Source organism: Danio aesculapii, chromosome 11 (genome assembly GCF_903798145.1).
Source record: "Danio aesculapii chromosome 11, fDanAes4.1, whole genome shotgun sequence".
NCBI classification, from domain to species: Eukaryota; Metazoa; Chordata; class Actinopteri; order Cypriniformes; family Danionidae; genus Danio; species Danio aesculapii.
This window is the reverse complement of record NC_079445.1, coordinates 1,846,450-1,868,290: the sequence shown is the minus strand read 5'-3', so window position 1 is coordinate 1,868,290 and position 21,841 is coordinate 1,846,450. Positions and strand designations below refer to the sequence as shown.

The 21,841-nt window shown below is 39.2% G+C and overlaps 1 protein-coding gene across 2 annotated transcripts in view; it reads right to left on the bottom strand.

Moving 5' to 3' along the window:
* The window catches only part of rbms2a (RNA binding motif, single stranded interacting protein 2a), a 49,656-nt gene that overhangs the window by 13,820 nt on the left and 13,995 nt on the right, over positions 1 to 21,841 (bottom strand). The window contains exons 2-7 of one of the 2 annotated variants that reach the window (XM_056468457.1): positions 14,840 to 14,997; positions 5,593 to 5,651; positions 4,000 to 4,091; positions 3,314 to 3,471; positions 2,532 to 2,611; positions 2,333 to 2,442 (exon numbers count right to left, since the gene is read on the bottom strand). In XM_056468457.1, the coding sequence (XP_056324432.1) occupies positions 2,333 to 2,442; positions 2,532 to 2,611; positions 3,314 to 3,471; positions 4,000 to 4,091; positions 5,593 to 5,651; positions 14,840 to 14,997 (657 nt within the window). Of the gene's footprint in view, positions 1 to 2,332; positions 2,443 to 2,531; positions 2,612 to 3,313; positions 3,472 to 3,999; positions 4,092 to 5,592; positions 5,652 to 14,839; positions 15,001 to 21,841 lie in introns of both variants that reach the window. The other variant, XM_056468456.1, reaches the window with a different exon arrangement.

Here is a 21,841-nt window from a genome sequence, read left to right as displayed (position 1 = left end):
GATTTTCTTTTGAAGATGATTTGGTCCCACGTTATATTACATGGCCTAAACTACTAGGTACTTACATCAAAAAATAAATACAATGCACTTACATTGTTCATAATATAATGAGGCAGGATACAGGTCATGTTAGGGACAGGTGTAGTAGTATGGGTAGTTTCAGTGATGGGTAGAGCCAGACAGAATCTGCAGATATTTTTTGCTATTTCAGCTGTGAATCTTGTAAAAAGTCTGCAGATTTATGCGGGATGATTTTGGGAGTATCATAACTAAAAACTTAATATATGAAATCAAAAATGATAGCTTTTTAACTTTTATTGAATGTTTACAATGCAAATCCATCTAGATGCACTTATTTGGTAAACTAATCAAGTCTATCATATAACACATCTACTAAAAGACTTATTGTAAATAAATCAGATAATGGCTTCACATTTCTCTGTGGACTCCATCCTGTGACACAAACATGTTCACAAACATTTATATGGGTGTGGCTATCAGTCCTTTAGGGCGGAGCTATCAGTAATTTAGGGCCTAGCTATCAGTCTTTTAGGGAGGGGCTATCACTCCTTTAGGGTGGAGCGATCAGTCCTTTAGGGCGGGGCTTTTAGTCCTTTAGGGCAGGCTATTAGTACTTTAGGGCGGTGTTATGAGTTCTTTAAGGTGGGGCTATAAGTAATTTAGGGAGGGGCTTTCAGTCCTTTAGGCGCAGCTATCAGTCCCTTAGGGCGGGCTATCAGTACTTTAGGGCGGGGCTATTAGTCCTTTAGGGCTGGGCTATTAGTCCTTTAGGGAGGAGCTATTAGTCCTTTAGGGTGGGGCTATCAGTACTTTAGGGTGGGGTTATCAGTCCTTTAGGGTGAAGCTATCAGTCCTTTAGGGCGGGTTATCAGTACTTTAGGGCGGGGCTATTAGTCCTTTAGGGGGGGCTATAAGTACTTTAAGAAGGGGCTATTAGTCCTTAGGGTGGGGCTATCAGTACTTTAGGGTGGGGTTATCAGTCCTTTACGGTGAAGCTATCAGTCCTTTAGGGTGAAGCTATCAGTCCTTTAGGTGAAGCTATCAGTCCTTTAGGGTGAAGCTATCAGTCCTTAGGGTGAAGCTATCAGTCCTTTAGGGTGGGGATAGAAGTACTTTAGGAAGGGGCTATTAGTCCTTTAGGGTGGGGCTATCAGTACTTTAGGGTGAAGCTATCAGTCCTTTAGGGTGAAGCTATCAGTCCTTTAGGGCGGGTTATCAGTACTTTAGGGCGGGGCTATCAGTCCTTTAGGGGGGGCTATTAGTCCTTTAGGGAGGAGCTATTAGTCCTTTAGGGTGGGGCTATCAGTTCTTTAGGGTGGGCTTTCAGTCCTTTAGGGTGAAGCTATCAGTCCTTTAGGGAGGGGCTATCAGTCCTTTAAGGCTGATTTATATTTCTGCGTCAAGCGCACGCTCCGGTGCAGCCTGCGCGTGGACGCATAGCCCTCGCTGTGGCTGTCGCGCACCTCTCAAAAAATGTAACTACACGTCGCATAGCACAAACTCTGTGATTGGTCAGCTTGGTAGCGCTGACGAGTGTGGGCGGGACCGAGAGCTGTGCAAACCCGTTGGAGTGAGTTTTTACAAGTGTGGAGTCCCGTGAAGGAGGTCCAGGTGGAAACTGTTGTTTTATGTTCACCTTATGATTAAAGTTGTTGCACGTTCGCCAGTTCCCACCTCAGAATGAGCGAGTTTTAACTACTTGTACATTAAGGAAGCGTTCAGAAAAAAACAAAACACCAGCGAAGAAACTCGACACAGAGGAACATAAACATCTACTACCAGCTAGTGTTTCAGAAGTATTAATGCAGAGCAACACAAACAGCACGCAGAAGTATAAATGTACAAAGCTTGCGCCGTGGGTCACGCCGATCACTCGACACAGAAGTAAAAACCAGGCTTTAGGGTGGGGCTATTAGTCCTTTAGGGCGGGGCTATCAGTCATTTAGGGTGGGGCTGTCAGTCCTTTAGGGCGGGGCTATCAGTCCTTTAGGGCGGGCTATCAGTACTTTAGGGCGGGGCTATCAGTCCTTTAGGGCGGGGCTATCAGTCCTTTAGGGCGGGGCTATCAGTCCTTTAGGGCGGGGCTATCAGTCATTTAGGGTGGGGCTGTCAGTCCTTTAGGTCTTGAAATCACAATAATAAATCACAATATATTTGGGTGCAATATATCGTACGACAACAATAGATATCGTGATAGGCCTGATCAAGATATGTTCCCAGTATCATGCAGCCCTTCTATTTACACACATATTAATAGAAGTCAATATGCAGGGTGTGTGTGTATTAAAACACAGCTTTGTCGCTCTGATACCGTATCAGCATCTCTAGTCCAGGATCGTCCGTTCTGCAGGTACTTGGCCTGATTCTGTCGCTTCTTTTGTCCTCCATCTGCAAACTTGCATAGCAGCGGTTCTGTAGGCACTGAAGACACAGCCAGATTTATTTGTAGGTAAATAATAACTTTAACTGGACTTTCTGTCAAATAAATAAAGAGATTTTAGGTGGTCTACCTGGAACTCCTGGTGGGGTTTTGATATATTTTCCATTAAAATGCTGAATAATGGCTTCACATTTCTCTGTGGACTCCATCCTGTCACACACACACACACACACACGCACACACACACACACACACACACACTTATGAACACGGACATGTGGGAAACACTGACTGTGGAAAATTCTTTAACAGCTAATTAAACTTAAGCATCTTAATAGAGGTCCTCTCAGTAACTCAATTATCAGATGTGTGTGTGTGTGTGTGTGTGTGTGTGTGTGTGATCGTGTGTGAATTTTTGTGAGTATGAGTGTGCACTTTTGTGTGTCTATGTGTGTGTGTGTGTGCGTGTGTCGGTGTATGCGTGTGTCTCTGTGTGTGCGTGTGCACATGCATACGTTTCTGTAAGTCTCTGTGTGTGCATGTGTGTGTCTGCGTGTGTGTGTGTGTGTGTGTGTGTGTGTGTATGTATGTTTGTGTGTGTGTATGTGTGTTAGTGTATGTGTGCATGCATGTGTGTTTGTTTGTGTGTGCGTGTGTGTGCATGTGAGTTTGTGAGTGTGCACGTGTGTTTGTGAGTATGTGTGAGTCTGTGTGTATGTGTGCGTATGTGTGTGTATTAGTGTGAATGTGTGTGAGTTGTGCATGTTTGTGTGTGTGAATGTGCACATTTGTGAGTGTGTGCATGTGTGTACATTTGTGAGTGTGTGTGCGCGCGCATGTTGGTTTGTGTTTTTGAGTGTCTATGTGATTGAGTGAGTGATTGAGTGAGTGAGTGTGTGTGTTGTTCAGTACCTTGCGAAGCCCACTCCTCTGCTGGTGCCGTTAGCATCCCGCAAGATGCGTGTGGAGATCACCTGACCGAAAGACTTCAGCATGGCCTCCAGCTCCTGCTCATCCATCGACACCGGCAGGTTGGAGATGTACAGGTTTGTGGGATCCTGCTCCTGTTGCTGGACACACACACACACACACACACACACACACTCATACATTGCAGGAATGCTGAGGAATGCCTTTAGGACAGGGCTATTAGTAATTTAGGGCAGAACTATCAGTCTTTTGGGGCGGAGCTATCAGTCCATTTGGGCGGGGCTATAAGTCATTTAGGGTGGGGCTATCAGTCTTTTAGGGCGGGCCTATCAGTCCTTCAGGGTGGAGCTATCAGTCCTTTAGGGCGGGGATTTCAGTCCTTTAGGGCGGGCATATCAGTCCTTTAGGGCGGGGCTATCAGTCCTTTAGGGTGGGGCTATCAGTCCTTTAGGGCGGGGCTATCAGTCCTTTAGGGCGGGACTATCAGTCCTTTAGGGCAGAGCTATGAAGGTGTCTCACTTCTGGAGCTCAATCCAATAGAGCACCTTTGGGATGTGGTGGAACGGGAGATTGGCATCCATGGATGTGCAAGCCGACAAATCTGCAGCAACTGCGTGATGCTGTCATGTCAATATTTTTTTGTGCATTTCTCTAATATGTTCTCTTACTTTGGCCATCTGAGCTTGAACCCCGCTGGACTTCAGTGCAGTCACGGCCTTCTGTGCTGCTGCAGGACTGTCGAAATCCACAAAGCCATAACCTAAACGCACACACACACACATGCAAAAATATATAAACCGTGCAGTGGTGGAAAGAGTAATGAAAAATCATACTTAAAAGTAAAAATACCATTACTTTCCTAAAAATGTAGTGAACGTAGAGTAAAATCGGTTGTAAATATTACTCAGAGTATGACTAAAGAGTAGACTTTCCAAAGTACTGAAGAGTAGTGAGTAGTGAGTATTACGCTGTAAAAATCTGATGTATTTACATGTAATTTGTGGATGTGTGTGTACACGTAATATTCTGTAGTGCATTTAGTTATTGCCCAGCAGGCACACAACGTCATAAGACGTTAACATTAGGTTAGATTTAGGTTGTGACATCAGGTGACCAAAATTTAATGTCTAGCCAGCGTCTAAGGACAACATTATTTTAATGTCCAATAACGACATCAAATGATGTTTACATTTGGTTGATTTTAGGTTGTGTTGGAAAGTGGCGCAAATCCAGCATCGAGCCAACATCCTAAACCAACGCCATATTGACGTCAAATACTGACATTTATTCATCAGGTATGGCAACCAAAATCCAACGTCTGATAGACGTCATTGTGGTAACGTCCATACAACATCAAGCTGTAACATCATTAGATGTGGATATTTGGTTGATTTAAAGGTTGGACATTGACGTTGACCTGACGTTGAGTTCTGATGTCAACCAATTTTCATTTCCAAACAAAATGCAACGTACGACGTTGAGGTACAACGTCAATCTAACGTCATGTTGACGTCTTGTGTCTGCTGTGTGTTTAAGACCATTTCGGTCATCATATAGTAAACATCCGGCATCTTCTCATTAGTGACATGCATCTAAACAATCTCTGGGTCACTGCATGTACATTTTTAATGCTTCCAAACAGTTTGCTGCAGTAATAAATCACTCATGTCTTGAGGTAGATCATTATGATGAGATTTACCTTCTGTGTGTGATTTGATCGGACTCACAGGACTGATTTGTCTAATCCCCATAGACGAGAATAAATAAAGTAGTGACTGCAGACTGAAGGAAAGTAGTGGAGTAAAAGTACTGATACAGCACTAAAAATGTACTCAAGGGAAGGTAAAAGTACACATTTATAAAACTATTTAGTAAAGTACAATTCCTGAGGAAAAACTACTCAATTACAGTCATCTGAGTATTTGTAATTAGTTACTTCACACCACTGAAAACATGAATACGATTAAGCTCAAATAAAACAGCTGAAGTCTAAATTATTATATTATTATAACAGTTTTTCCAATTATTTGCCCAATGATGTTGAACAGATGCAGGAATTTTTCACAGTATTTCCTATAATATTTTTTCTTCTGGAGAAAGTCTTATTTGTTTTATTTCCGCTAGAATAAAAGCAGTTCTTAATTTTTTTAAAGGCATGTTAAGGTCAATATTATTAGCCCCCTTAAGCTATATTTGCTCTAGACTGTCTCCAGAACAAACCCAAAAAATGACCAGAACAAATCTTACTGCTCTGAACTCACCTTTGCATTTGTTGGTAGTTTTATCCAGAATGGCCTTGGTGGACACGATCTTTCCATACCTATAAAACACAAAAAACTGGGTCAAACATTAGTCAGCGCCACACACCCTGTGAACCAGAGGTGTACAGCGATGACTGCTGTAATAGTGATGGCAGTGATGACACTTTTATGTCGCTCTTTTCTTTTCCGGTCCTTTGAAACCACATTTGAATCTGTTTTTATTCTTGTTTTAGGGCGACACGGTGGCTCAGTGGTTAGCACTGTCGCCTCACAGCAAGAAGGTCTCTGGTTCGAGTACCGGCTGGTCAGTTGGCATTTCTGTGTGGAGTTTGCATGTTCTCCCCGTGTTGGTGTGGGTTTCCTCCGAGTGCTCCGGTTTCCCCCACACTCCAAACACATGCGCTATAGGGAACTGATGAACTAAACTAGTGTATGAGTGTGTGTGTGTGTGTGTGTGTGTGTATGGGTGTTTCCCAATACTGGGTTGCGTAATCCACTGCGTAAAACATATGCTGGAATAGTTGCTGGTTCATTCCACTGTGGCGACCTATGAAATAGAGACTAAGCTGAAGGAAAATGAATGAATAAACAGGAAAATCCTTGGCTTTATTCACTAAAGAATTGATTAAAACATAATAATTTTCATAAGGGGGTGTTTATTATTCATCTCCAGGGGTGCCGCTGGCCACCATGGGCCCTATGACAAGCTGATATTAAAGAGGGCGGGGGGGTTTAGTTGGTATCGCGGCTGAAGATGTAGAGCGATGGGGGGTGGATGAGTTGTGGGTTGCTGGGTCTTGGTATCGCAGCTGACAGTGAAGAGCAGGGGGTGGGGGGGGATATTGGTATCGCGGCTGAAAGTGAAAAGCGGTGGGGTGGTCTGGTGCGGGCCCTTGATAATGTCTCTGGGGCTCCTCTAAATGTATGGGCCCTTAGAATCTTCCTAACTTTCCTCCCCCTAGCGGCGCCCCTGTCCATCTCTGTTCTTCTGTTTAATGACAAAATAATACAACCACACATATTACGCATGATAAAGCCAGGATGTATACAGGTGAGTAATTTTAAACTGTGTTACAAGACTCGACATATAAGACCAAAAGTCTTCCCACACTGGAAACATACAGGGACCCCTGCTCTGTCCTTATATTACAGTTTTTGTTATTATAATTTTAAACAGGTCTGTAATCATTTGTTTTATAGTGTGAAGTCACTGGTGTTCGGCAGCCAACATGTGTCTGGCTCTGCTTCACAAGAGTACAGCAAGTGTCAGAACTTACGCAAGACTAGCAGTTGATCCAACATGACTCACTTCTACAGCATTTACTCATGTAAACACAACACACCACACACACACACCACCACACACACACACACACACACACACACACACACAACACACACACACACACACACACACACACACACACACAGAGACAGACAGTGAATGTGAAGGTAATCTGTAATCAGACTCAACGTTGCTGTTTCATGTTCAAATTGAGACGCCTGAAGACAAAAACTATTTGTTCTGGGCTTTTCTCCACCACACCTGCTGGTCTGACTGTGTGTGTGTGTTTGTGTAGTTGTCAGTGTCTGTCTATGTGTGTCTGCAGATTTTTTGTATTTCCAATTTAATTCTACTGGGCTCTCAGCTAGAGTTTTAAAGCCAAGTGAAAAGTTTAATGTGAGTATTTTCAGTTTCACAAGGTTGTTTTTACAGCATCGATGTTGTACTGTATTTACAATGCATTCAGTTAAACAGACTCAAGTTCATTTAGTTGTTCAAGCATAAACCGAGATGAAAGATTGTAACCACTAGCGCCGTCAGGATCAGGAGGTAATGGAGTTTTAATGCAGTGCTTATTGTCTGATCTGAGACCCACTTCATATCGTATATCTAACAGGCAAATAAAGAAATCAGACTTTAAACGTGACAATATTGTAATGGAAAGATAGTTAACCGGAAGCCGTCGGGCTGCCTGGCTGAAAATTAAAAGTCTGTGTTCATATAGCCCATTTAGAATTAAACTACCTTAAAAGCAATTAACAAAACAATAATTAAAGCAGTGACGGTGCTGTCAAAAATGTCCAAATTCAAGCACCATTAAAAATATGGTATTCAGGGATCGCAAAATCCTTTACTTTTTCGTCTATCAACCCAACCCTAATATATATATATATATATATATATATATATATATATATATATATATATATATATATAGCACAATGTTTTAAAGGTTTGCACTGATTTTATCAGATGAGTGAACCTCTCTGGGTGCCGGTCAGAGCACAAATATTATTAAAGGAAAAGGATGAGGAGTCAGGTGGTCAGATTGAGGTTCTGGATTGTATAAAATCCTTTACTTTTTCATCTATCGACCCAACCCTAATATATATATATACACGCCACAGCGGAATGAACCGAAAACTAATCCAGCATATGTTTTACGCAGCGGATGCCCTTCCAGCTGCAACCCATCACTGGGAAACACCCATACACACTCATTCACACACATACACTATGGACAATTTAGCTTACCCAATTCCCCTATAGTGCATGTGTTTGGACTGTGGGGGAAACTGAAGCACCCAGAGGAAACCCACGCCAACACGGGGAGAACATGCAAACTCCACACAGAAATGCAAACTTGCACCCAAGGCTTGAACCAGTGACCTTTTTGCTGTGAGGTGATTCTGCTACCCACTGCGCCACCGTGACATCCTATATATATATATATATATATACACACATATACATACAGAATGTTTCCTCATGGTTATTTTTGGTTATTTAATATATATAAAATAACCCTGAGGAAACATTCTGAATATTTGTATATTATTATAATTATATAATAATATATATATATATATATATATATATATATATATATATATATATATATATATATATATATATATATATATATATATATATATATATATATATATAATATTTATTTATTATCATTTTCCTCCGGCTTAGTTTCTTTATTCATCAGGATCGACACAGCGGAATGAACCGCCAACATATCCAGCATATGATTTACACAGCGGATACCCTTCCAGCTGCAACCCATCACTGGGAAACACTCATACACTCTCATTTATACACACAAACTCAGATATGCATGCACACACACACCTTACTGTCCGCAGCACACACACACACTCCCTGTCTGCAGGATTGTTTTTGCGGTCATGTTGGCATGTGCAAGTAGTGTTTGGTCCAGTTGGCACAGGCGTCGCTGCTGGCACGCACACACATATACACACACTCTCTCTCTCTCTGCCTGAGTAAATGAAGCAGAACTTTCTCTGGATGACAACAAGCCTTATTAACACTGTTTGGCTGCTACAACAAGCTCATCTGTCACTGACAACAAACACACACACACACACATTACACCTCTCACATACTGCACTATATATTGTACAACATAATACACACCACCAAATATTACAAATAACACTGCACATGTATACAAACATTCAGTATATTTCTGCAACAATTCAAATAATTAACATTAACAATTGAAAGCAAATATTGTTTCTTAATGGGATATTATTATTTCTTAAATATTATTTCTTCTTATTATTATTATTTCTAAAAATATTTAAAAAATGAAAAAAAAAAATCTTTTATTTCAGTCAAACTAAAAGAAGACTTTCAGACAAATATACTAGAAAATACTGTGAAAATGTCCTTGCTCTGATAAACAGCACTTGGAAAATAAACAATTAAATACATAACAATAATAATAAATTAATATATACTACTACTACTAATAATAATAATACTAATACTACTACTAATACTAATACTACTAATATTATGAATAATAATAATAAATGATAACAATAAAAATAATAATAATTAAATAATTGATTAAATTAATAATAATAATAATAATAATAATAATAACAAATAGATAATAATAACAATAATAATCATAACGATAACAATAGCTAATAATATCAATAATAATAATAATAATTACAACAACAGTAATAATGATAACAATAAAAAATAAATTAAATAAATTAATACCAATAATAATAAATAGATAATAATAATAATAACAACAATAACAACAATAATAACAAAAAATAATAATAATTAAATAATTGAATAAATTAATAGTAATAATAATAATAATAATAACAAATAGATAATAATAACAATAATAAACATAACGATAACAATAAATAGATAATAATATCAATAATAATAAATACATAATAATATTAAAAATAATAACAACAATAATAACAAAAAATAATAACAATTAAATAATTAAATAAATTAATAATAATAATAATAATAATAATAATAAAATAAATTAATAATAACAACAACAACAACAACAATAAAATAGTAATTAAATAAATGAATTAATTAATAATAATAATAACAACAACAATAAATAGATAATAATAATAATAACAATAACAACAATAATAATAAAATAATAACAATAACATTAATAGTAATAATAACAACAATAACAATAAAAATAATAATAATTAAATAATTAAATAATAGATAATAATAATAATAACAACAATAATAGTAATAACAGTAATAATATTGTCTTTAACCTGAATATACAGAAATTATAAATTTTTTTTATTCATTTAAAAAAAGTTAATTACTCCCAAACTATAATCTGAAAAGTTGTTTGCTTGTTTTCTAAATTAATTTGCATTTAACCAGATTAATAAGGCATAGCATAATTTCACTCATTAAGCACAATCTGCATACAAAAAAAACATACTGAGTACTATCTGTGAAAATACAAAGTGTTAACTGCAGAATTATGAATTATGAGGCGACTGCCATCTGAAAGTTTCCATAGCCTAAATATGGCAGCGCTGATGTTTGTGGAAAATCAGCATTAGATGTGCAGGTTTCTCTCTCAGAAGTGTTTGAGTTTTCTTTCGCAGAATCAGCATGTCAGCAGCTCTCCGTCCCACATCTGAACCGAACTGAAGAATGTGTCTGTTTAAACATTAATGACAGCCTCCAAACAAGAGCCGTCCTGACTTGCAGAAGACAAACCAGTTCTCAGCCCTAACAAATCTCACAATTTACACCATTTACTGACTTACCCAGTAATCGAAGCCCAAACACTCACGTTCGGCAGGATTTAAAGGACATTTAAAGGCATAGTTCTGCCAATAATGAACATTTACGGGTAATTTACTCACTCGCAGGTCATCCAAGTGACTATATTTGTTCAGTAGATCACTAAAGAAGATTTTGAGCTGATTCTTTTAATGGCGGTGAATGGTGACAGGTTTATTACACACATACAAACAACACAGGCTCATTGTGGATACGTACCCCTACATTTCTGCAGAGTGCACATTATGTACCCAGAGGTACGTCTGGCTGTATTTTGTCTTAAATGAACGCTACAGTGCGGTGTGACACCGCGACGGCATCTGTTGCTTTTCAAGCTACCAGCTGACCACTTACCTCTGTACGGATGGCTTTTGCACTGTTACCGGTTTGCCCAGTAGTTCGCCATGTACGCCGATGAACGTGAAGCTGAGATGACTGTGATGACAGGGTTCGAGTCCAGTGAAAAACGGTTCCAGAAACCAGGTTAAAAATAAATAAATAAAAATAAATAAATAAAATAAATAAAATAAATAAAATAAATAAATAAATAAATAAATAAATAAATAAAAGTTAAAAATAAAAAAATAAATAACAAAATAAACAACAGACTGAAAACGTGGTGAAATCACGCAGCCGCGATGGCTTTTATTTTTCTAGATTGCTTTTAAAAACACTATGGGTTGGGTTTAGAAAAGGGGTTGGTGGGTCAGCGGGTCAGTCAGTCTGCAAGCCGGCCTGGTCCACTGAAATGTATATTGCACCCTCTAGTGGATTTACCCGAGAAGATGACGCGCAAGAAGAATTTGAGATCATCAAAAAACGTACACAGTGGCCTCTGGTGGATTTGCGAAAACACAAACTGCGAGCAGATATACCTCCGGTTACGTGTTTCGCTGTCCTCAGAAATGTCAAACGACCCACAACCCCCTTCCCTAAACCCAACCGATTTTCAAAAGTAATTTAGAAAAAGAAGAGCCATCACAATCCACCACGTTTTCAGCCTGTTGTTAATTAATTCACTAATTAATTTTAGTTTTACCTGGTTTCTGGAACCGTTCCTCACCGGATTCACCGCGTTCCTCACCGCGTCAACTCTGCTCCACATCTCAAGTCCATGGGCGAACTCAGCAAGCCACTAGGCAGACTGGTCAGCGGTAGTACTATAATGAACAGAAGCTGTCGACAGTGTCATACCATCCTGTATCATTCACTTTTAAGACGAAATGCTGCCAGACGCACCTCTGGCAACATAATTCGCGCTCTCCAGAAATGTAGACAGGGGTACATATCCACAATGAGCCTGTGTTGGTTATATGAATCATCAAGGACTACGGATTCAGCTCAAAATATTCCTTTAATATTCCTTTAATATTCTAACTCACATCTTAGATGAACTGTAGGGGAGTAAATTAAAAGGAAATGTTCATTTTTTGGGTGAACTATTCCTTTAAGAAGATTTTAACAAAGAGTGTCTAATAGTTTATTCATCTGAACTTATTTTGGCAAATAGACTTTTGCTGTTGTTCAAAGTTCATAGCAGATATTTTGACTGTCCACACTCTTCATGGTCATTTAACAGGTCATTTTCATTTTTAGGTGAACTATCCCTTTAAGTTTGAACCTAAATAAATAAAAATTAAAGATAAATAAATAATAATAAATCAGGATTTTTAAAATAACTAGTGAAACATCACCATCCAGTTGTGCTTCCTTTACTAATAACTCAGCAGAACCAAGTCAGTTATTACACTTATACTCTGACATCTGAGATTAAGTCCTGTTGTACTTAATGAAAGAACAGACGATCATACTGCATTATATATACGATATACAGTTTTTAAAAACCTAAAAAGGAATGAAACCTACTGGTGTGACGCATGTTGGAGCAGCACTGTGATGCATAAATAAAGTATTTTATGTCATCAGATAATTCTTGTTATTACAAATATGACTGAAATGATTTTACTGACAAACTATTGTCACTCTTTAGCATGTGTGTGCTCAGTAATACGATGTAGAGCTAAATTAAAGCTACTACGTTTCTATTAATTTGATGCTACTTACAGTGCTCAGCATAATTGAGTACACCCCACATCTATTTCTCAGTGAATATAGGCAATGTATTTTGGTGCATTTAAACAAAACAGATTTATTAAACAGATATATTTATTAAAAACCATAGAAATTGAAAGATAATACAATTAAATTCAAGCTAAATATTGCAAATATTAAATAACAACCTACAAAAATTCAACTCAATTTTTCCTTTTTTTTTTTTTGCTTCTCTTGATTTTTCCTCCTTTTTAATTCTGTATTTAATATTTTTCTATAACATATAAATTTGACTATATTCTGACTAATATAATGCAAAAACACAAATATAATATTGTAGAGCGTCCTATTAAAAATATGAATTTAGAACAGAGATTTGTAAGGGGTGAACTTAAATATGCTGAGCACTGTATATACAGTCAAGTCTAAATTATTTGCCCTCCTGAAATTATTCTTTTTCAAATATTTCCCAATGTGTTGAACAGATTCAGGAATTTCTCACAGTATTTCCTATAATATTTTTTCTTCTGGAAAAAGTCTTATTTGTTTTATTTTGGCTAGAATAAAAGCAGTTTTAAATTATTTTAAACCCATTTTAAGGTCAATATTATTAGCCCCCTTAAGCAATATTTGTTTTGGATTGTCTCCGGAACAAACCACTGTTATACAATGACTTGCCTAATTACCCTAACTTTACCCTAATTAACCTAGTTAAGCCTTTAAATGTCACTTTAAGCTGTATAGAAGTGTCTTGAACAATATCTAGTCTAATATTATTTACTGTCATCATGGCAAAGAGAAATCACTGGTTATAAATGAGTTATTAAAACTATTATGATTAAAAATGTTGAGGAAATCTTCTCTCTGTTAAACAGAACTTGGGGAAAATGTACAGGAGGGCTAGTAATACTGACTTCAGCTGTTAATACACCCACACACTGAATTTAATTTTGATTACAAACCAAAATAAACTCTCATTCCTCCATCACAAGTCATCGCAGGTCAAGAACCTGAAGCATTTCCTTTCTGCCGCTCCTGTTTGATTAATGTCTCCTGAATTCACCCTCATGTTTCCTCTTTTGAACCGCAACTGGCTCCTGTTCAAACCTAGGAGCCGGCCGTCGTTTGCGCAACAAAACACACTGATGAAGAGTTCGGCAGACTGTAAACACATTATCAAGCAGACTGACTCACTGCGCTTCTGTCAGTGTGAATGTGTGTGTGTGTGTGTGTGTGTGTGTGTGTGTGTGTGTGTGTGTGTGGTCAACTTTACAGATCAAGCGCTAACAGAAATGGGTCTGCAGATGATTCAGAGCCACTTTACTTGAAGGGGTGTTCATAAGACTGTCATGAAACCTTTATAATCATGATCTGACACATTTGAGAGTTTATGCATGCTTATGACAACTGTTATTAAGGGTCATTTGCTCAGTTCCCTACTGAAAAATCCAGCTTAAACCAGCCTAGGCTGGTTGGCTGGTTTTAGCTGGTTGACCAGCCTGGTTTTAGAGGGGTTTTGGCCATTTCCAGGCTGGTTTCCAGCCATTTCCAGCCTGGTCTTAGCTGGTCAGGCTGGAAAATGACCAGCTAAAACCAGCTTGAACACCTAACCAGGCTGGGAGCCCAGCCAAAACCAGCTATGTCCATCTTAAACCAGGCTGGTCAAGCTGGTTTTAGCAGGATTTAGCTGGTCATTTTCCAGCCTGACCAGCTAAGACCAGCCTGGAAATGGCCAAAACCCCTCTAAAACCAGGCTGGTCAACCAGCTAAAACCAGCCAACCAGCCTAGGCTGGTTTAAGCTGGATTTTTCATAATTATGTCATTTTAAATGCAAACATGACATAGTTTGTTATGACAACTTGACATAAACACATCACAACCTGTTTCTGTCTTTGTCACAACAACTTGACGTTACAAGACAACAAAACTTGTCATAAACATGATTGTCGTAAGCCATTATAAATGTCTATAATAAAACACATTAAAAATTATAGTCATAATCTGATTAACAAGCCTTAATCGTTTGATTAAATGGAGTAAATAACTAATAAAATCCCAAGACTTACGGCTGGCAGAGCTTCACCAGGTCCTGGTCGGTGGTGCCGGGATGAAGGCCGCGGATGTACAGGTTGGTTTTGCTGAGCTGTTCTCCAGCAATACTCGTGCTGCTGCTGCTGTTGGGACTGGACAACGCCATCTGCTGGCTGGAGGACACATAGGCTTGCTGCTGAAGAGGGAAAACAAGAGAAAAGATGTTATTACCGATAAAGAGAAATGTTTACAGAGACCAGAAATACAGTACGTGATCGAACTTTGTTAGATTTAAAAACATTGTACATATGTAGTGAAATCAATATGGAATTAGCAGTTAAATTCAGGTCTTGTGAAGAGATATGCTCATTTTATATAAGGAATGGGTTTAATTTAGGCCTTTCAAGCAATTCTAACACATCAAGTTTTCACTCAAGTCTTTATAATGTTTTTAGTGACCTGGGGATTTCAGTGGAGAGACATTAATTTCTGCCTGTTATTTGCCTGGCAAAATGTTAGTTTTAGGCGCTAGGTATAAGTGTGGTATGAAAAGTAACCAAAACAGCAAGTAGTTTCGAATGTTCACTCAATTGAATGGTTTAAGTTAGGGATAAAGGACATCCAGGAGGTTGTTATCACAGAATAAAGCCTGACGCAAAGTGGAGCACTGTTAATAAGACTGAAGGGCTTTATTCTGCAAAAACAACCATCCTGGTTGTACTTTAGCCTGCTTCTTACAGTTACCTACCACAAAACTTTACAATTTGACACAAAACTTTGTTCTGAGCTGTAAAAATTTATTAATTCTTTAATTAAACGCAAAGCTGACAGACACTAAAACAGCTGATGGAGTATACACTAACCTGCGCATTATTCAGACACAAGATGAAGACAAACAGACTAAAACAGCTGATGGAGTATACACTAACCTGCGCATTATTCAGACACTAGATGGAGACAAACAGACTAAAACAGCTGATGGAGTATACACTAACCTGCGCATTATTCAGACACAAGATGGAGACAAACAGTCAAAAACCCAAAGCTGACAGACACTAAAACAGCTGATGGAGTATACACTAACCTGTGCATTATTCAGACACTAGATGGAGACAAACAGACTAAAACAGCTGATGGAGTATACACTAACCTGCGCATTATTCAGACACAAGATGAAGACAAACAGACTAAAACAGCTGATGGAGTATACACTAACCTGCGCATTATTCAGACACAAGATGAAGACAAACAGACTAAAACAGCTGATGGAGTATACACTAACCAGCGCATTATTCAGACACAAGATGGAGACAAACAGTCAAAAACCCAAAGCTGACAGACACTAAAACAGCTGATGGAGTAACAGTAACCTGCACATTATTCAAACACAAGATGGCGACAAACAGTTAAAAACACAAAGATTACAGAAACTAAAACAGCTGATGGAGTATACACTAACCTGCGCATTATTCAAACACAAGATGGGGACAGTCAAAAACACAACTAAAACAGCTGATGGAGTATACACTAACCTGCACATTATTCAAACACAAGATGGCGCCAAACAGCCAAAAACACAAAGCTGACAGACACTAAAACAGCTGATGGAGTATACACTAACCTGCGCATTATTCAGTCACAAGATGGCGACAAACAGACTAAAACAAAGCTGACAGACACTAAAACAGCTGATGGAGTATACACTAACCTGCGCATTATTCAGACACAAGATGGCGCCAAACAGTCAAAAACACAAAGCTGACAGAAACAGAAACAGCTGATGGAGTATACACTAACCTGCGCATTATTTAGACACAAGATGGAGACAAACAGCCAAAAACACAACTAAAACAGCTGATGGAGTATACACTAACCTGCACTTTATTCAGACACAAGATGGCGACAAACAGCCAAAAACACAACTAAAACAGCTGATGGAGTATACAGTGTCTATTGTTTGATGTCCAAATAAATCAAACCATAGATGAAAAGCACCATCAAATACAGTAGATAAATCTAGATCAGATATTCAGAGCAGTGGGTCACACATAACAGTAGTGATCATTATACATTAACAGCCATGTCCTAACACTAAGGATTAATCTGAAATTGTATTTATTTTATTTTTTCAATCCACCCTACCAAAAAAACCCATTAAAATCATGTTGCAACACCCCATGCTTTCCCACTCCTCTGCTCCTCAGTTTGTTGATTTAACCTTTCGTCTTCTCCATCCAACAACAACATTAAGCAACCTTCACATGCCTGCCAACACAAATGTGAAGGACAGCTCAACGTGTAGTTCATCTGGGTCTGAGATTCAGGCTGAGACGGAGAAATCAGGACACAGACACAGGTAATAAAGCTGTCAGCGAGCATCGGAGTACACTACACTGAGCCAAAACACTGAGAAGATCAAGACGGATGTACAGCTGAAGTCAAAATTATTCGCCCCCCTGTGATTATTTTCAAATACTTCCCAAATGATGTTGAACAGATGCAGGAAATTTTCACAGTATTTCCTATAATATTTTTTCTTCTGGAGAAAGTCTTATTGGTTTTATTTCGGCTAGAATAAAAGCAGTTCTTAATTGTTTTAAAGCCATTTTAAGGTCAATATTATTAGCCCCCTTAAGCAATATTAGTTTTGGATTGTCTCCAGGACAAACCTAATTACCTAATTACCCTAATTAACCTAGTAAAATGTCACTTTAAGCTAAATACTAGTATCTGGAACAAGTAAAAGTAAAATATTATGAAACTAGACATGTGACTTTACTTGATGACTGAACATGCACAGAAAATAGTGGCAATATTTGGATATGCAATATTAATAGCAAGCTACTGACAATGGAAATCTAAACCAACGTTTCCACTGACTGGTACAGTACGGGTCAGTATGGGTCATCTTTATCAGGCTTAAAAAAGGGTACCACACAGTTCAGTTCAGTCTGCGGCTGCTCATTAGCCCTTGATGAGTTCACTACACCGGTGGTCATAAAAGACGCGCACCGCGGCTGTCATAAATCACAAATGATCAGCGTTTTCTATCACAAGTGACTTAATTTAGGTTTCAAATGGCGAAATACACATTAGTAGTAGCAGAACAATCATTTACAGTTGATGAAATACACCACGGTTGTCTGTGAAAAGGGCAAGCATGATCTGACAACATGATTACTTCATACTGTTTACACAACTAGATTAAAGACCTATCTGTTCAGTAAAGCATACACTTAGTGCACCACTTAGGGGGCTTCCACACAGGTTATGCATCTTTTTGATATACACTGTGAACATCAGCTACGCTAATTATTTTCTTTATTCTCCATTTCCACCTGGGGATACTCTTCCCGAGGCCCTCAGACTATGCAGAGTCACTGATTCGATCCAAGACCAACGACGAGATGATCCCAAGGTTTCCATTATCCTGGACCAGGCCGTATCCTGAGCAGCTACTGTGATGGTCATGGAGGAGTGGAGAACATGAGACTGATTCCTGTGACGCTCCAGAGACAGACGAGTCTTCGCTGAGGCCAGCTTCCAGCCTCCGCCACTGAGACTGCAGCTCTGCACAAGACGTTTGGCCAGCAGAGAAATTAAAATGGTCGTGCCCAACTGAGCCTGGTTTCTCTCAAGGTTTTTTTTCTTCACTTCTGCCATTTAGTGAAGTTTTTTTTCCCTCTCCGCTGTCGCCACTGGCTTGCATGGTTCGGGATCTGTAGAGCTGCGCATCGTTTTGCTCTTCAATATTTGGACTCTCAGTAGTGATTATTAAACCACACTGAACTGAGCTAAACTGAACTGAACTTAAACACTACAAACTGAACTACACTGTTCCTATTCACTGTTACCTTTAATGTGAAGCTGCTTTGACACAATCTACATTGTATAAGCACTATACAAATAAAGGGGACTTGAATTGAATTGAACATTGTGTGCATAATTAGACATTGTGTGCTGTCCGTATCTGTACTTTTGTGCATGCGGGTCAGTTTAGGAACAGGATCTGTTCACACTGGAAATCTGATATTGGCCACATTCATAACAACAGTGTGAACGGCTGTAGAGCAAATCAGATTTGAGCGCTAAGCCTCGCAGTGTGAATGTGGCCAAAGTGTTTCTGCAGACTGATTTTATCATGTCTGATTATAAATAATAATTTTATACCATTAGAGATTTGTTATATTCACACACTGCTCACACACAACTGTGTTTAAACCCCTTATGAAAGGGGTTTTTGCATAATAAACGCTCTTTAATGCACAATCAAAACCCCCGACAGATCTTGTTCAGCGAAACTGGATTGTGGGAATAATTACAACAAGCTCAAAGCTCAACAAAGCATCAGACATTTTTCATGAAGACTGTAGACAAAGAGCAGCACATCAAGCAAACTGAGCATCTCTCTCAGCTTTAGCACATGACATGATGTATGAGGACTCTGGAAAACTCCGGAAAAGCTCCTGACAAGGTTCAGACAAGGATAATATGAGCATCTGACTGCACGCAGCACAAGAGGGTTACAGATCACGGCCTGATGGATGCCAGATCCTGCAGCTCAAATCAAGGGTTCAGGGGTCAACATATTTTGCAATATAAGATTGCAAATTCATCCGCTTTTCTGCGGTCGGGTCGCGGGGGCAGCAGTCTTAGGAGAGAACCCCAGACTTCCCTCTCCCCAGACACTTCCTCCAGGTCCTCCAGGGGGGGATCCCAAGGCATTCCCAGGCCAGAGGAGAGACATAGTCCCTCCAGCGTGTCCTGGGTCTTCCCCGAGGCGTCCCCCCAGTGGGACATGTCCGAAACACCTCCCTAGGTAGGCGTCCAGTAGGCATCCGAAAGAGATGCCCGAACCACCTCAGCTGACTTCTCTCGATGTGGAGGAGCAGCGGCTCTACTCCGAGCTCCTTCCAGGTGACAGAGCTCCTCACCCCATCCATAAGAGTGCGCCCTGCCACCCTGTGAAGGAAACTCATTTCGGCTGCTTGTATCCGAGATCTCGTCCTTTCGGTTATGACCCAAAGCTCATAACCATAGGTGAGAGTAGGAACGTAGACTGACCGGTAAAACGAGAGCTTTGCCTTTTGGCTCAGCGTCTTCTTTACCACAACAGACCGGTACATCGAGCGCATTACTGCTGCCGCTGCACCAATCCGCCTGTCAATCTCACCACCTGCACGGAGAGTTAGTCGAAGGTTTAGTACCATAACAACCCGATCCTCAGACACAGAATCTGGCATTATAAGATATTTAGCAAATTTCCTACTCCTAATATTTCAAGACTTAATCTTTGATCAATAATGTGCATTGCTAAGCGCTTCATTTAGGCAACTTCAACTGTGATTTTCTCAGTATTAAGTATTTTTTTTTGCACCATCAGACTCTAGATTTTCAGATAGTTGTCTCTCTGCTAAACTTTCCCATGCTAACAAACCAAACATCAATGGAAAGCTTATTTCTTCAGGTTTCTCGTGATGTATAAATCTCAATTCCTCGACTCTTTTGACTGGTTTTGTTGTCCAGAAAGTCCAAACACCTTGTAAAAGTGGATATTGCATAATAGGTGCCCTTTAGGTTTCAGTAAGCACTCGAAAGCACAGCCATCCGAGGTCTGCTGATTGATTAAAAGAAAACTACTCCACATGTCTAAATCTAGTGATGAACATCTCGAAGTGAATCAAGCTCCTCCAACATCCACACTGACTCACAGCCAGAAAACACAGATCGCTGAACAAACACTAGAATTATTAGACACGAGGATCCACTTCAAAGTGCACGTAGTGATGCTGCGCCAATAAATGATGCCCAGAGATCAAAGCAACCAGAGTGAGTTCATTCAGATCCAGTTCAGCGCTTCATTTACGGCTTTGGTAGAGGCTCGTAAATGGACATGTAACACTTTCAGAAATGCGTCATTTGACTTAGAAATAATTAGAAATGACTAGGAAGCACATACAGCTGAAGTCAAAATTATTCACCCCCCTGTGATTTTTTTCTAATATTTCCCAAATGATGTTTATCCGATTCAGGAATTTTTCACAGTATTTCCTGTAATATTTTTTCTTCTGGAGAAAGTCTTATTTGTTTTATTTCGGCTAGAATAAAAGCAGTTTTACACTTTTTAAAATCATTTTAAGCTCAAAATTATTAGCCCCTTTAGCAATATTTGTTTAGGATTGTCTACAGAACCACTGATTTGCCTAATTACCCTAACTTTACCCTAATTAACCTAGTTAAGGCCCAATATCAACTCTATTTTTGTACCCCTTCCCCTTGAAACAGGAAGTCTAGATCGGATACGTGGCCGGCCGGAAGTGCGATATGCACATTAATATAGCAGCATTTTATATGACACTGTATAACAATAATAAATATTTTTACAGTACTGTGACGGTTGGGTTTAGGGTTGGGGTGGGGGTAGGTGATAAAAAATACAATTTATTGGGTCATTTAATAGATAAAATAAATAATACTCGGTACAAATACTGCTTTTATGTTACTGTGAGGCTGTACTTTCTCCGTCAGCTGAGGAAGTTTAACCTCCCAAAGGAGCTGCTGAAACAGTTCTACACCTCCATCATTGAATCAGTCATCTGCACATCAATAACTGTGTGGTTTAGCTCAGCTACTAAATACGACCTCCAAAGACTACGTCGAGTAGTTCGGACTGCTGAGCGAATCACTGGTACAACCCTTCCTACTCCCCAAGAACTGTACTTATCCAGAGCGAGCAGGAGGGCTGCCAAAATCACTCTGGACTCCTCACACCCAGCACACTGTCTCTTTGAACTTTTACCTTCCGGTTGACGCTACAGAGCACTGCGCACCAGAACAGCCCGACACAGAAACAGTTTCTTCCCTCAGGCAATCCATCTCATGAACACTTGATGATAATAATTGCGAAACCAACATCACTACTGTACACTTTTATACACATATACACTTATTTAACAACACACTTACATGCCAATTTGCACATAACAGCTGCACATATAACGTTGTATATAGTAATAAACACGTACATACACTTGTCA